This window comes from Triticum aestivum, chromosome 6A, assembly GCF_018294505.1.
Source record: "Triticum aestivum cultivar Chinese Spring chromosome 6A, IWGSC CS RefSeq v2.1, whole genome shotgun sequence".
Lineage (NCBI taxonomy): Eukaryota > Viridiplantae > Streptophyta > Magnoliopsida > Poales > Poaceae > Triticum > Triticum aestivum.
Genome location: NC_057809.1, coordinates 614,860,066 through 614,874,875, shown reverse-complemented (window position 1 = coordinate 614,874,875; position 14,810 = coordinate 614,860,066). Strand labels below are relative to the sequence as shown.

Genomic DNA, 14,810 nt, shown 5'->3' with positions numbered 1-14,810 from the left:
TCCCTCGCACGCCCGAGACTTCTCTTCTTCTTCCAATCTTCCTCCTCCCTGCCTCTCTCGTGTTCCCCACCGAACCAAACCCTAGCTCGCAGATCCCAGCCCCGCCGACAGCCCCGAACCCTAGATCGACCGACCGACCGACCGATCGACGGATCCGATGAGCTCGTCGTCTCCGCCCGCGGCGGCCGAGGAGGTGCCGATGGCGCCGGGCTTCCGCTTCCACCCGACGGACGAGGAGCTGGTCTCCTACTACCTGCGCCGCCGCGTCCTCGGCCGGCGCCTCCGGATCGACGCCATCGCCGAGGTCGACCTCTACCGGCTCGAGCCCTGGGACCTGCCGCCGCTCTCGCGCATCCGCAGCCGCGACGCGCAGTGGTACTTCTTCGCGCGCCTCGACCGCAAGGTGGCCGGCGCCGGCGCCGGCGGCCGCGGGGGCCCCGGCAACCGCACCAACCGCGCCACGCCGCGCGGCTACTGGAAGACCACGGGCAAGGACCGCGAGGTGTTCCACCGCGGCCGCGCCGTGGGGATGAAGAAGACCCTCGTCTTCCACGCCGGCCGCGCCCCCAAGGGCGACCGCACCAACTGGGTCATGCACGAGTACCGCCTCCTCGACAACGACGGGCCCCAGGTGCCTCCGTCGCCCACCCCCCAATCTCCTCTTGTTGCCGCTGCTAAGTTTGTTGTCATGCAGCCCTGTCTGAGGATGAACCTGGTTGATTTACTTGCTAGAGTGGGTCGTGGGTGGTTAGTTGACAATCTAAAGTTTACAGATTTAGCAATCGTTTCCTAAATAATCATCCCCTGAGAAAGCAGGGGATGCCGTGTTAAGTTTGCTGTAGCCTGCAATGCGAATCCACACTGAATTTGATAGTCTAGGTGTTAGTAGCGATGAGGATGAACTGTCTATCTCAACAATCTTGGTAATTCTTGACCAGAAGCTTGTGTTTGTGCCGTGCGGCTAGTCTCGGTGCTAATATTAGCGATGAGGATGGACCTGATATGCTTACCAGAGTTGGCTATGCTTTGATTGTCAACTGCCTAGCTCTACAATCTTAGTAGTAATTCTTAACCAGAAGATTGTGTTTTTCAGAGGATGGATCCTGTATAATTGCCAGAGTGGGTTTTAGTTTGATGATGATTCACTATCTAGCTCTATCTTGCATGGAGTGGAGCCTCACCATGGGAGGGGAATTCAGCAAATATCACTCCAAATCAAAGTGGTATTTCCTGAAATCTCAATCTTAGGTGGAGACCCCTCACTAAATCATCATCTCTTTGGATACAAGGGGGTAGTGTATCAGCTTATCTGTGGCTATGTAAGCAAGGGCATTCCTTGTTGCATGGAAGTGTAGAGGAGGTCTTTTGCGTCAGTTTTCTTGTTCCACTTCCGTAGCATCAGTAGTATCATAATGAAGGAGATGATCTTTGCAGATGACAAATTTGTTTTTACATGGTTATATGGCTCGGAACATGCTTTGCACGCAGTTAATTGCTTCTCTTGTTTAATGTTATGTCATGATGATATTGATTAGTTTTCTTTAATCTACTTTAACTCACTGCACATATTCCTTGTACTTGACAACATTGATCTGAGACAATGTTTGTCCTTCTCTTTGGTTCTTGAACAATAACTTTGTAGCACGCATTATTGTGCGCATGCTATTGTCACATGTTTCTGGGAGCTTTCCCATTTTGTGTGCGGTTAAAATGCAGAATTCCTCTGATGTTATGATGTTTATTCCCCTTCTGGGTGCGCAGGATATGCATGTGGTGTGTAGAATCTTCCAGAAGGTTGGATCTGGGCCTCAGAATGGAGCACAGTATGGTGCACCATACATGGAGGAGGAATGGGAAAATGAGGATGATGCAATTGAGAATACACCTACCAGTGGTACATCCACTGAAATGCTTGCGATCACAGATACTGCTAGTGCGGAATCAAATGTGGAAGATGAGCACATATTTTCTGGAATTAATGAGCGTGTGCAAGTAAGATCGTGTCTTTGTTATCCTTCTGTGAGATGTTAGTTAGCTAGAATCGGGAACTAGAGCCCAGTTCACATGCTACCGTATCTGTTTACGACCGAACGATAATAGTTTAGCTAATTAACTATATTACATGTATGCCTCTTTAGTTGGCTGCTGAACCCAGTCTTCACTCAAGTTGAGCACTGAAAACTAATTAGGTTACATATATCATACAAATTCTTTTCTTTTTCATTATTGACATTTTCCTGTGCATAGGTACCATTCCGCCTATTGTGTGGAAATTGTTCCTGTTACCAACTATCCAGTGCTCTGTGAACCATTTTCTATTGATTGTGTTTGAACACACCAATATTTACTTTGTTACTGTTTTCCATCATTCAGACCCCAGAAGTGCTCATCCCACAAGAAATTGCTCCTCTCCAAGCAATCGCTCCTCCCCAAGCTCAAGATTTTAATGGGACTGGAATGGTCAGCTATGCTGACGGTGATGTTCCTCTGGACGAGATTTTGCAGGAGCCTGTGTCAGATGTCAGTGCTGACAATACAGGTGAACCTGAAGAGCAGAGTCCCCTTGATGATCATTTCAGTCTTGCGGATTTGTCTGGATGCCCAAATCAAGATGATGGATATGTATGTCAGGCTGGCCCTATCATGTTTAGTGACCCATCAAATGGTGATCAGGCATATTATCCAATGAGAACTTATGGTAATCGAAACCATGCCTATCGGGCTCTTAGTGCCGAGGAGTTCTCCGACACAGGAAATGGTACCAATGCGTATTCAGGACAGCAGCAAGCTTGTCCTTCAGATGACCAGAACTTGTATTCAGGACTGCAGCAAGCTTGTCCTTCAGATGAGCAGAACTTGTATTTGCCAACCAATGGTCTGCCATTTCCACAGCAAATGGATGACAACGCGCCGTTTTATGAGGCATCAAGCGATCACAAATGGGAAAATGGAAAGGATGATTATGTAAATGTGGATGACATTTCTCTCTTTGAGGATGATGATATCATGGCTCTCTTAAATGCCTCAGACAACGATTTCAGTTTAGATCTTTTGGGCCCAGTTGACGGATCTAATTCTCAACTTCCAGCAGCATCGAACTTTGACCAAAAGGTATGCTTCACAACGGTAACAAGTTTCTCTTACTTTATATTCCTAAACAAAAAGTCTAGGCTAATAATTAGTTGCTGGTGTTCACCGGAACTTCCGGGTTTACCTATGGTGCTACTTCTCTGCAGGATGAAGCAAAGGCTCAATATGGCGCGTCTTCGTCTGGTTCCCGTGAGAACCTTTATCCAGACACCATGGTTCCAGGTACAGTTTTAAGATATTCAGTTCTGTGCTTCCAGATTCTTCTTAGGCAATCGGTGTATACACACTGGACGACCTCACCATTTATAAAATTCTGTGTATTTTGTTGCTCCAGATGTGCCAATGGATGACAATGCTGGCAAAAGATACTTCACAAACATGCTGGGTTCATACCCAGCCCCACCTGCAATGGCTTCTGAATTCCCGCCAACCACAGGAAAATCCATCGCTGCGCTCAGCAGGCCTAGTCAGATTCGTGTCACGGCGGGCATCGTCCAGCTCGGCGACCACAGTTTCACCGGCAACGAGGGCAGCTGGCCCCTGCAGAAGAACGGAGTCTTCAACCTGCTCCTTTCTTTCACCGTGGAGAGCAACGTGTCAACGAAGTCCATTACTTTCGACGACGAGCCAGCTGCTACACGGGTGAGCACCGTCCCGACGGTGCTGCGCGGCGGCCTATACCTCTTCTTTGTCTCGGCCATGATCCTCATGTTGAGTTTCAAAGTAGGGTCCTGCATCTACAGCAGGTAAGTTAAGAGCCCGCCCTTGGGGCCGTTCTTATTTTGGTTTAGCGGAACTATACATGGCGCCCCCTCGACGACGGCGTGGGAGCAAACGACTCGGAAGACAGTTTTACTTTTACGCACTTAGTTTGTCATGTCATACGATCCTGACTTGGTGAAAGGTATAGTAAAGCAATAAGCTCTCGAACTGGAGAAAGCCTGGTCGCTTTGCACGCGCTCGGTGCTGGGACCTTTGTGCTTCATCCTAGGACCTGTAATTTATTCTGTTTATTTGGTCGCTGCTCAGAGTGTTTGGAAACCTGAAAGATGTAACATTGATTATAAACATGGTATCTCTTGGTTGTTTGGCGTGTTGATTTTCCGTCTCTTAGCACCAATGCTGGATGCGGCCGGCTATTTATCAGTGTTGTCTGCATTTACAGCAACGGAAGATTGTTGATGTTTCTGGATAACAGTTTTTGCATTTAAGCATCCAATTTTTTGGTTCTGTTTGATTGCCATGAAGCCATGGAAGAGGGAATGATAGGGAGTTTTTGCATGAACGTTGTTCCTCTCGTCTCGTCGCCTCCTTTGAGTCCATTGCTCCTACGATGACATGGCAGGGCGGAGCTCTGTTTTAGGGATTGCCGATGTAGGTCATATCTTGCTGGAAAATATACACCCTTATACGAATATTAATCTAAAAAACAAAAAAAAAATGGAAAGAATCTAACATTTGGGGATATGAAACGTGGGTTCTCAATCTACTCTCGTGTGAAATTTTGTGAAAAAATACCAGGAAATGTATACATGGCAAAGGAAATATTGTCCGAACAAAAATCCATCCAAACAGTTTTGTTCTATACATTGGAATTTTTTGTTTTTTCTTGCCACCAATATGTTTCATGGATTTCTTAACGAAATTTCACATGGAAGTAGATCGGGACCCCAGGTTCTCTATCCCAAAATCTCAGATTTTTTTAATTTCTCGGTATTTTTTTAATTTAATGTTCGTATAGGGGTGTGGAGCGGTATTTTTTTTAAAATTTAATGTTCATATAGGGGTGTGGAGCACCCCGGGTGCTACAAATCTGCTTGCCCTGTTATTTAGTTTTGGGTGCTTACACAACAGCTCAAGTTCTTCCTGCCGTCGTGGCAAGGAAGCATGTAGGGAGGCAGTCTGGAGTCCAAACCCTGTGCATCCTCTTGCAAGAACGGTAGAGCATTTCCAGTGGCAGCAATCGTGTTGGAAATTCAGTTTCCATCTTTGGGTAGTGGTTCTTTATACAGGTGTGTTCCTAGTGAACACTAGCAGCAAAGCTGCTTTCAAAGAAACGAACAACAAAAGTAGACCAAGAATCTATTCCCGACATCTTCCAGATGCCCAGCACATTGCTCCTGATCTCGACGGACACATATATTCGCGCAGAAAGTCAGATGCTCTTCCACAGCGGGACGTCGGTGGATTCTCCATCCTCCATAACCCAGCCATGCCACCTTTATTCCCAGAATAAAGACATGGTTTGTGCTTATGCTTGAAAATAATCCAGCCCTCCAGAAGACTCTCTGCGGATGCCCTCGTTCCTCGTTCTGTACACAGGCCCGCCAGTGGCGGAAGATCATGCCATGCCTGGGGCTGGAGCGTTCGCCGGAGTGATGGTTGGCCGAGGCGCTACGAGTTCTCGGGGAAGACGGTCTGGATGAACTTGAGGAAGCGCTCCGAGTAGAACTCGGGGTCGACCGCGGAGATGGAGACCGAGTCGTACTGCATCGACTTGACGGCGTGCTCGATCTTCTTGGTGATGTTGTACTCCTGCAGGATGTCGATGATGCCCAGGTAGAGCACCACGTCGTACACCTCGTAGAACGACTTGCTGTCCTCCTCCTTGGGGATCTGCTCCGCCCTCGCCGGCATGTTCACCCCCAGCTGGATCTGAACCCTGCCAAAAAAAAGGGAGGTGCCCAGTCACCAAAAGCTCCCACTCTGTGTGTGTTGGTTCAGAGCCATATCTGTTACAGGAGTAGTGATAGAAATGACCCTCACCTAGCTGTGCCAGGAAGCAGGAGATCTACTTCCTCAAATCCAGCAGCTGACGACCGCAATCGGCTTCCCCTTATATGGGGCCCAACGACCACACTGTTCTCGTCGTTAGCTCTTTGAACCAGAACCAATCCTTCTGGGTAGTTAAAAGCATCATCCTCCTGGGCATCTGTACAAGAAAGATCATTGTGGACGATGAAAATATGTTCTCCCGGTCATATCATTAACAAGAATTGAACATAGAACTGCAGGCGGTAAATATACAACAGAAAAAAGAAAAAGAACATGGCATATCACATGAAGGAGCAAGTATCAGATTAATTTGTGCGTCTCAGCATGTATCCCTTGGAAGACACAACTGACAGCAACCTGACTCAACGAGATCTATCCACGGACAACGGGTACAAAGTTCGCGCACGGGTCTGTTGGGTTATTTTTATGGGCGGTTAGGATCATGAACCACATGCACAGCTCAATGAAAGCACTCTCATCCAGAACACCAGTGACGGCCTGCTGAAAAACCCAGTGACACGACGAATGGGCACAAAACATGCTATGATCGGGTAGTGACACTATGACACCCACTGGCGGATCTACTCTAAAGCAAATGGGTTAGTACTATGAATAGCTGCAATGTTATTATACCCGCAAAGAAGATCACTGGAACTTAAAAAAATAACATATATCCCATAGAAGTAGTAACATGTTGATAGAACCCATTAACCGGCAGGTAAAGGTGTGTTTTACCTTCCTCTGAAAGAACTGTCAATCTCTCTGCTGTCATGGTTCGACGATATGAAGCACGTGTTCGTAGATGCTGAGGAGCTCTGTAATGGACACCAAGCAGTAGACTGTAATCCATTATCCGTTGTGACTTCAGAAATTCGCTATCGGTCTTTATCTGCCTGAAAAGAAGAACGACAACGCATGAAACACTATAATAAGGTGAAACTTGATCATACTACATAAGTGCTCTCAGGGAGAAAAGCAAACACAATAATGCTATGATACAAAATGAGAGCAGAAACATTGCACATTTCTTGGTCAATTGATGCAAAATTACTTTTAGGCAAAAATTCTGCACAGAAATCTGAAAAATGACTACAACACACACTGTACTGGACGTTAACTGCATATTTAAGAGAAATCTCTTCATAATATTTTTTATATTTATCATCTCTATCTTTGCTAACAAGGTGATGACATATTTCAGCAAGTAACAGTACACTTAATTTCAACATCTACATTTATTATATACTAGCTGAACAACAACGCAACGGGAAACACATCACCAAATACAATGCAGTTATGCCACAAAACCATATCTTAGTAAGAAAAGACGATTTTCAGAGTAACCACACTCACTTAAGTAGAGCCTCTCGCCAAGAAGGTTCCAGATAAAAGGAATAGTTCAGATCCAAATCCTTCAGAGTTGTGTTCTCATCGATTTCAATTTTGTCAGTAGAACGGCCTAAGGATGAACCTTTCAAATCAAATCTCCGGTGAATTCTTAATTCTGTGCAGAACATATTTCCCATTACAACAAAACGGAACTGCAAAGTTGCAAACAATAAACAAGGATTGTTACTCCATAAATAGGAATGTGAACAAGAAAAACCTCAAAAGAGGTGTGCATTAGTTGATGATTATTACCTTTTGACCACTAGAAGGTTTTACCCTGTGCAGGCCAAAAAACTTAGTTATGAGTGTGTTCTCGTAAGTATGGACATGATTATAATAGTTTGGAAGCATTCGTAAAAGAACCTGCAGAATCAGTCATCAAACATTCAAATCACACTAGCACTGCATGATATATAGATCAGTAAATCACTGAACAAGCTTATATAATGAGAGGTCCAGATAGAAAAACGTACCTGCACTTCAGATTTCCGGAGAGTCTTAATCATGAACCGATCATCTTGTGATAGGAAGAATACACTTCCACTCTTTCCAGGAGAAGATAGCTCCCTAAGTGCAGAATTTCCACATATGGAGATCATATAATCGGCAGCATCAATCTTGAACATCTCTCTCAAGTTTCTACATAAATGATTATAGTTGATGAATGCAGCAGAAAGAAGATTATGAATTAGAAAAATAATGAGCAGAAATAACTTCACGACGTGATTTATAAGTCCAAATAACAAAATTATGTTAGGTAAGTAAACAAAAATTCAAAAGACTACATGAATCAGCATCTCACTCAGACATACATACAGGCATGAAAGGTCAATCAGTATGACGAACCTGAAAACCATGGGACAATAGTCCTTCCATTTAAAATCCTCTGCAGGATGCGAAGGAGTAAGTCGTGATCCTTCCTTTGGGAAGTTCATCCAGAAACTTGCTCTTGGACCAAAATCTGAAGCACGAACTTCACGTTTTTGAATGGGTGTTATCTTTCCAACTGTGTACCTAAACACAATAGCAAAATGAACATTACAGAACATATACATGTGAATGCCTGATGTTTCAACATTATGCTCTGTTATCAATTTAAAATGCACATGTTCCATCAGTTCCTAAGAGGCAATAAAAGCTGCTGGTTGCAAAGCTGCTGGACTAGAGATCTGGTAAGGACGACCAGCTAGCACAGCGAAGTCTTCCACTTTTACTTTTCAGCAGAGAAATAACAATTTGTTGTCAAACTTTTGCTAGAATCGCACTATAAATGCAATTACAAGGTAGATGACTAGACTCATTTACCAGGCAGTACATGAAAAGCGAGCTATTTATCAACGCTTCAAATCATACATTCAATGAGAGGAGCAGCACTGGAGGCATTACCTGATTCCAAGCTGCAAGCTTAGCATTAGATCATAGCTTCTATGACCCTTAATTATTGCCTCTCCGGGTTTTTTAGTCTCTCTCACCGTCTTCTTCTGCCGGCGCTTTGCCTTCTTGGATGAGCCCGAAAAACTCCTGTCAAGTACTACCTCGCTGATTAGAACACCTTGCATGTATTCCCTTTCAAGTATAGGCAACTCAGAATCATCAATGTTTTCAGAGGTTTCACTATTCTCATTTCCGATGAATTTCTCAATAGCTACCTCAAGACTCCACCTTCTTTCCAAGGACACATTTCTTGAATCACTTGAGTTCCTTCTAGACGAGGCAGAGTCCCGATTTATGCCAACCTTCATATTTCCCATGTCAACTGACGAAGAGTGAAGTATGCGTGAACCATGATTCTGCCTTCTAGGGTCAGGCAGCACACCTCTGTTCCTTAGGTTTTTTATATACAGCTCATCACCAGCAGGCACTCTGCAACCACTAGGATATAATGTACCTTTCCCATCCTTCAATCCCCTGGTCCAGGTTCCGACATAGTACCCACAATCACTCCATGTATAGATACCATACCCGTGCATCATGCCATCTAACCAGTTGCCTTCGTACGAATCACCGTTTTTCCAAGTAAATGTTCCCTTTCCGGACATCTTGCCATTTTTCATATTGCCGGTGTACGTGTTCCCATTTTCCCATGTGTACTTTCCGTGACCTTGTATTTCTCCCTGAATCCAAGAACCTTGGAACATGTCTCCATTAGGATACGTCTGGCATCCGAGACCATGCTTACGGTTCAGCTTCCACCGTCCCTTGTAGACGATGTTATCCTGTCCAGTGTACGTGCCTTCACCATATATGTATCCACCGGCATACTCGCCCTCATAGCTGGCCCCGGAAGGCCACAACGTCTTTCCTTGCCCATGCCTCATCCCCGTCCTCCACTCGCCATCATAAATAGTACCATCTGACCAGGTATACCGCCCTGAACCCTCCGGCGTGCTTCCCAACAATGTACCGGAGTAGGTATCCCCGCTGGGGAGCCTAATGTGTCTGACTCTGAAGCCGGTGTTTGTTCCTGAAGCATGTGGGTCCTGGCCATTTGCCAAAGTTGCCAGCACCTCACTCTCGATGTTGCAGCTGGCGCCTCGGAACAGATCAGCCCTTGCTGAACTGGAGACCCCCTGTAGCTCGTTCCGAAGGGCCACCGGGGGTGTCATGCATACCCCAGAGCAGGACTCGCCCACAGAAAGGGAGAAGATAGATTCAGACCACAATCTGCACAGACTTTAGACAAGATACATCAGTGAGTAATACTTAACATCTGGTCCAGTGAAACGACGAACAGTAAGATTTTTCGGAAAACATTCTCATGAAGATAGAGATAGTCATAGGGTGAAAACTTGAGTGTACATCGAGGCTGCAACGGTAAAGCGGGCACTGAAAAGTGAAAACCCTCAGCAGAATCTGTACAAGAGCACAACACACATGTCTGAATTCTGAAAGACACGCACTGTCCCCTGAATGCCTAACTGAAACATACCCAATTCGGTCAACCACATAATCGGGCGGAAGTCAAACCAAGAGATAGGGCTGCAACGCACAATCCAGCATAAAAAACATGAGCAAAAGCTGCACTATGTACACAGGAGTGGCAGTCGGCCCTTGCTGCGCGCGATTTGCCATGGTTGAAGATCAAGCTAAGAAGCCGGAGTGATGATGTAGCGAGGGAATGGATCAAATCCAGAGCACGGATAAATAAATCCACGCAGAAGAAGAAAACAAATAGCTAGGTAGAGAGAAAGCAGAGGGGGCTTGAACTGAATGGAGTATCGCAGGTCCACCACCCACCAATCTATCTATCTATCTATCATTGGATCATAGTATATCCGTACCAAAAAGGTCCCAAAACATCGAAGTGTATCAGTGTTCAATTAATATATCCAGAAACAAATAGCTAGACTAGGAACAGGGGAGGCCAAGTGATGGAGGAGCGTAGGGCCAGCCACCCATCCAGCAATCCATCATTGGATCATGCATACGGTATCAGTTATGTCTGAATGGAAACATTAAAGCGTATTGTTAGTGGTTATCCAGAAACAAATCCCCCATGGACGGAATAGACATGGAGCGAACTGGTGGAAGGACCATAGGCCACCCGCCGATCTTGTATCACCGGACTGGACCAACCGATACTTGTTTGTTTTGATATCCGTCCGTGCGAAAACATGATTATCCGGTAAAAAAAGCGTATTACCAGTGGTCATCCCACGAACGAACAAATCCCACCCCAGGGGGGACAGAAGCAAATAAGTGGTTTAAAAACTAGTCTAAATAAATAGTAAATAAAACAGAGGCAAGTGACGGGGAGGGGGTTCATCAGAGTAGACGCCCGCCGCCAATCCATCCAGTCCAGTCCAGTCCAGCACAGGGGATCAATCGATATCCGCACCAAATCAACACACGATTGGCTACCTTTGCTTGCCCGCCGTGGTCGCGATGATGGAACAGAAACCGACGGAGACGGACCCCCGCGAGACGCGACCGGCCGGGCGGGGAGGGGATTGGACGAATCCGCCGCCACGACGAGGCCCCGTTCCGTTGGGCGCGTAGGAGGCGAAGGCGGATCGAGGCGTGAGCGAGCGGGGAGGTGGAAGGGGGTTGCCGTACCGTAGCGTAGCGGGGATCAGCGGGCGGTTGCAGGACAGGGGCTGCGGCCGGGGGTGGGGATTCCGAGCGCGGAGGAAGACGACGACGCCGACGCGTGAGCGTGAGGAGGAGGGGGGGCGCTGGGCTGATCGATCCAGTGGAGAGGAGAGGGAGGCCGCGGGCGGGCGGAAGGGAATGAGGACGTGAGTGTGAAATGCGGCTTGTACTAGTACTACTGGTCCTCCCTCGCCCGCCGCTGTTGCTGGATCTTTTAGGGCCGCCCGCCCGGATTAATAATTAACTACATACACTGACCTGAGCTGCCTGCCCGCCTGCATGATTAACTACTAGTCCATGATGGGACTGGGACTTGATTTATATTCAGTAATAATACTTGTAGCGCACTGTGGCAGATTTACTTACGCTTTGGCTTTGGCTTTGGCTTTGGCCGATGATCCTGCCAGGATCTGTCAGCTTGCTCCTGCCAGGATCCATCCGGCGGGCCAGCAGGCAGCAGCAGGGGGCGGCTATTATTTTTTACCACCCACACACCGCCCACCCCACTAAACTAGGATCCGAGGAAAGACTGGTAAGTAGTATTCCCTTCATTCCACAATGTAGTGTTTTTTCTATCCTCGTGTTTCAATTTTGATCGTAAATTTAACTATTAATATCGATTGTGGCAGGAGCAAAAATTATATCAATGAATTCGTATTTGAAAGAAGTTTTCAACTATATAATTTTTTCTCCCGCCGCAGTTGGTCTCGTTGGTTAAATTTATGGTCAAAGTTAGATTTCGGGAAGCGCGGGCGCACTATATTTTGAAAATAGAGAGAGTACAAGTCTACTTGCGTCCACCGGGTTTGTTATGACCCCTCTTGTATCCATGTCATCAAAATTTAATTACCAAAAAAGATGTTATATGTCAACCAGCAAGATGCCCGTGCATTGCACGGAACATCAAGATGCATTTTTTTTTTACAAAACACCTGTTGTGATTGACCTATGCGGGAGTAACCCATGTGTAAAAACTAATGATATATCGAGAAAGAGGAGAGATAAGTGAGGAGCAGTGGGGCGTGATGGTGATTGGTGGTCGGACTGAGCGTAAGCATGGGGATGGACGACGCCGGCAGTGGCCACCATGCCAGAGTTTTTCAGATGCTTCCTTTTTTAATTTCTCAACAATGAGATTGTGGGAGATAAGGATGAACGAGGAAAGGCCTTATCTGCAAATGTGAAGAGAGCTGCGGTTATCTTTTTGCAAAATTGTCATAGTTTGATTTCTATCCGTCGAATATAGATCGAACGGCCTATATTGCAAGATGGCAGGCACACCATCATCACCAAATCAATTTTTTTTATAAAAGTAGAGATAGAACTACACCATTCAAAACTTCTACTACTGAACACGAGTCCGGTCTTGCACTTTTTGTTTTGTTTTGTGAATGTAACTTCTAATTTGCTAGTAAAATCTATGGCCAACAACATACGATGCAGCCAATTAAATCAGGGACGACAGAGGAAGTACTAAATAAAATCTTTTTTTCCTTTTCTTTTTGTGCGATTTGACTAACGGTGTTTTCCAAATTAAACGAGAACAGTATTACTATCGTTAACGAGAACAGTATTTCTTGCTAATTAAATCATCCACGTACGTGACAACATTTAGAGCTCGTCAAGATATATCATCCAGCAAAGAAGAACAACGATACATCGCACTCTGAACGGGGGTGTGAGTGAGTACGGCCTGCACAGTTTCTGCCTAGTATGTTCATTGTTTTTTTTATATAAACTACCTCCGTCCCAAAATTCTTGTCTTAAATTTTTTGATACATATATATTTAATACTTAAATATGAATTGATACATCCGTTTTTATACAATTTAAGAACTGGGGAAGTACATGTTTCTAATTTCAAAACAATTAGTCAGTGCTCCTGCTGGATTTTTCAAAGAAAAGTCGTGCCTTCTACAAGGGGAGCCAGATCCCCTGCCGTTGGGCCGCTAACGGGTGGGTCCGGGCCCACATGTCAGTGTGTGGGCCGTATATTAAACGAGCCGTGTCCTCTACAAGGATGGTCATAAATTTCTTTCACAAACAATACAACTAAACTGTCACGAATGGGACCATGTAATCCTCCTCGGAAGAATTTTCCATTTGCAATTATTATACTCCTTCCGTCTGAAAATACTTGTCATCATTAATTTTTTCCTTTTTATTCATTTTGATTACAAGTATTTTCGGACAGAGGGAGTAGTAACCAAAACTTATGAGTGGTAGTATTGTAAATTTCATTTCGTTATTCCATTGTCTCGGCATTTGTTGTTTATCCCATTCGAGGCACACTGTATATCCTATTGGCATTCGGCAGGTCAACTTGCATCCACTCATCATGAGTCAAACTATCCCCTTCAACACAAAAAGATGTCCACAGCTCCTTCCCTCGCTAGCTAGGGCCCACATGCGTAAGTGGTTGCAATGCATGGACGCATGAGCAAGCATGTGTCGACATCATATCACTGCCCAACAGTGGCTTCGTTAACCCGTTAGATCAGGCTTAGGACCAAGTTAACTATTGACACTACATGCGTCCTTAACATATGATCCAACAAATTAGTCGGCAGGATTGATAGATCGATATGGATCTCATGCATGCATGTATATATTCGTTTTTGTGTTCCTCGACGGTAATCTTTAATTGTGCTCCCCTTGTCTTAACGCGGAGCCGTGTAGAGCTTTTGTGCAACGTCAAATGAAGAAATGTTTGGCTAGGAGTCACGGTAAAACCAAACATGGTATGCCGCAAACTCCGACTTAATCAAGACATTTGATCTCACTTGATGCTATATTTGTGAGATCATACATGCAGATTTGTGTAAAATTTTATTTAGTTTTTTTGTATGTTCTGTCACTCAATTGAAACTTGGTTAAGTCTCAATCGACTGAGATCTAGTCACGTCCTTATCGTTAACAAATGAGCAAGATTAAGGAAGCAAAGTTTTCTATATTTGGTAAAGCAGGGTAATGGAGGAGAAGAAAAGGACGTGGCTCATATTTCATGGCATGTAATTTACCGCATGTTGATTATATTAATCGCCATCGTCATCGTTGTTATCACCACCGCCACCGTTATCTCATTGGAGACTGGAATGGAACTATTTGGATGGGTTGCTCGTCCGTCTCAATAATAAACCTCCTCATAGGTTGTTGTGTTGTTGATAGGTGGTTAAATTATGTATGCTTTGGCAATGAAAAACAAATCAGATGATATGAACTGTAAGATATGATACTGCCGGCATCTCAAGGACCAGTTTTGTTACCTTTGAATACATACACGGCAGACATCAACAGACATCATCTCCGAAGATAACTTGCTGGTAGGAGTGCGTACATATATGCTTTTTGCGAAACGGTAGATTAAATGATAAACCGGAAACAGACAAAACTTTCTGCCTAATTCATTAGTCTAGATAACAGTGAGTTTTTTCTTCTAAAAATGAATTTAGCAACCACAGAGC

The 14,810-nt window shown here is 45.1% G+C and overlaps 2 protein-coding genes across 5 annotated transcripts; one reads left to right on the top strand and one right to left on the bottom strand.

Annotated features, from left to right (window-relative positions):
• LOC123129099 (NAC domain-containing protein 78) lies at nucleotides 1-4,189 on the top strand. Its single transcript, XM_044549254.1, has 5 exons — nucleotides 1-631; nucleotides 1,762-1,992; nucleotides 2,374-3,111; nucleotides 3,237-3,312; nucleotides 3,425-4,189. The coding sequence occupies exons 1-5, from the start codon at nucleotides 158-160 to the stop codon at nucleotides 3,838-3,840; spliced, it is 1,935 nt and encodes a 644-aa protein (XP_044405189.1). The 5' UTR covers nucleotides 1-157; the 3' UTR covers nucleotides 3,841-4,189.
• An 867-nt stretch (nucleotides 4,190-5,056) lies between these two features.
• Nucleotides 5,057-11,553, bottom strand: LOC123129098 (phosphatidylinositol 4-phosphate 5-kinase 9). 4 transcript variants are annotated; one of them, XM_044549250.1, is made up of 9 exons: nucleotides 11,311-11,553; nucleotides 8,641-9,918; nucleotides 8,101-8,268; nucleotides 7,728-7,893; nucleotides 7,507-7,617; nucleotides 7,219-7,406; nucleotides 6,601-6,758; nucleotides 5,857-6,022; nucleotides 5,057-5,752 (listed from the first exon to the last, which is right to left on the bottom strand). In XM_044549250.1, exons 2-9 carry the CDS (start codon nucleotides 9,858-9,860, stop codon nucleotides 5,485-5,487), a joined length of 2,445 nt encoding a protein of 814 aa, XP_044405185.1. In that variant the 5' UTR covers nucleotides 9,861-9,918; nucleotides 11,311-11,553; the 3' UTR covers nucleotides 5,057-5,484. The 4 variants fall into 4 exon arrangements, with proteins under 4 accessions (XP_044405185.1, XP_044405186.1, XP_044405187.1 ...); XM_044549251.1 differs by having other exon boundaries at nucleotides 8,641-9,927; nucleotides 11,311-11,543; XM_044549252.1 differs by having other exon boundaries at nucleotides 8,641-9,920; nucleotides 11,303-11,500.
• Between the last annotated feature and the right edge of the window lie 3,257 nt (nucleotides 11,554-14,810).

Coding starts and splice junctions, on each gene's coding strand:
- LOC123129098 (XM_044549250.1), bottom strand. CDS start 9,860: ATGACACCCCCGGTGGCCCTTCGGAACGAGCTACAGGGGGTCTCCAGT. Junction 7,894..8,100: donor TATTGTCCCATGGTTTTCAG/GTTCGTCATACT, acceptor TCATTTATGTAG/AAACTTGAGAGAGATGTTCA. Junction 7,407..7,506: donor AACCTTCTAGTGGTCAAAAG/GTAATAATCATC, acceptor GCAACTTTGCAG/TTCCGTTTTGTTGTAATGGG.
- LOC123129099 (XM_044549254.1), top strand. CDS start 158: ATGAGCTCGTCGTCTCCGCCCGCGGCGGCCGAGGAGGTGCCGATGGCG. Junction 3,112..3,236: donor CATCGAACTTTGACCAAAAG/GTATGCTTCACA, acceptor ACTTCTCTGCAG/GATGAAGCAAAGGCTCAATA. Junction 3,313..3,424: donor TCCAGACACCATGGTTCCAG/GTACAGTTTTAA, acceptor TTGTTGCTCCAG/ATGTGCCAATGGATGACAAT.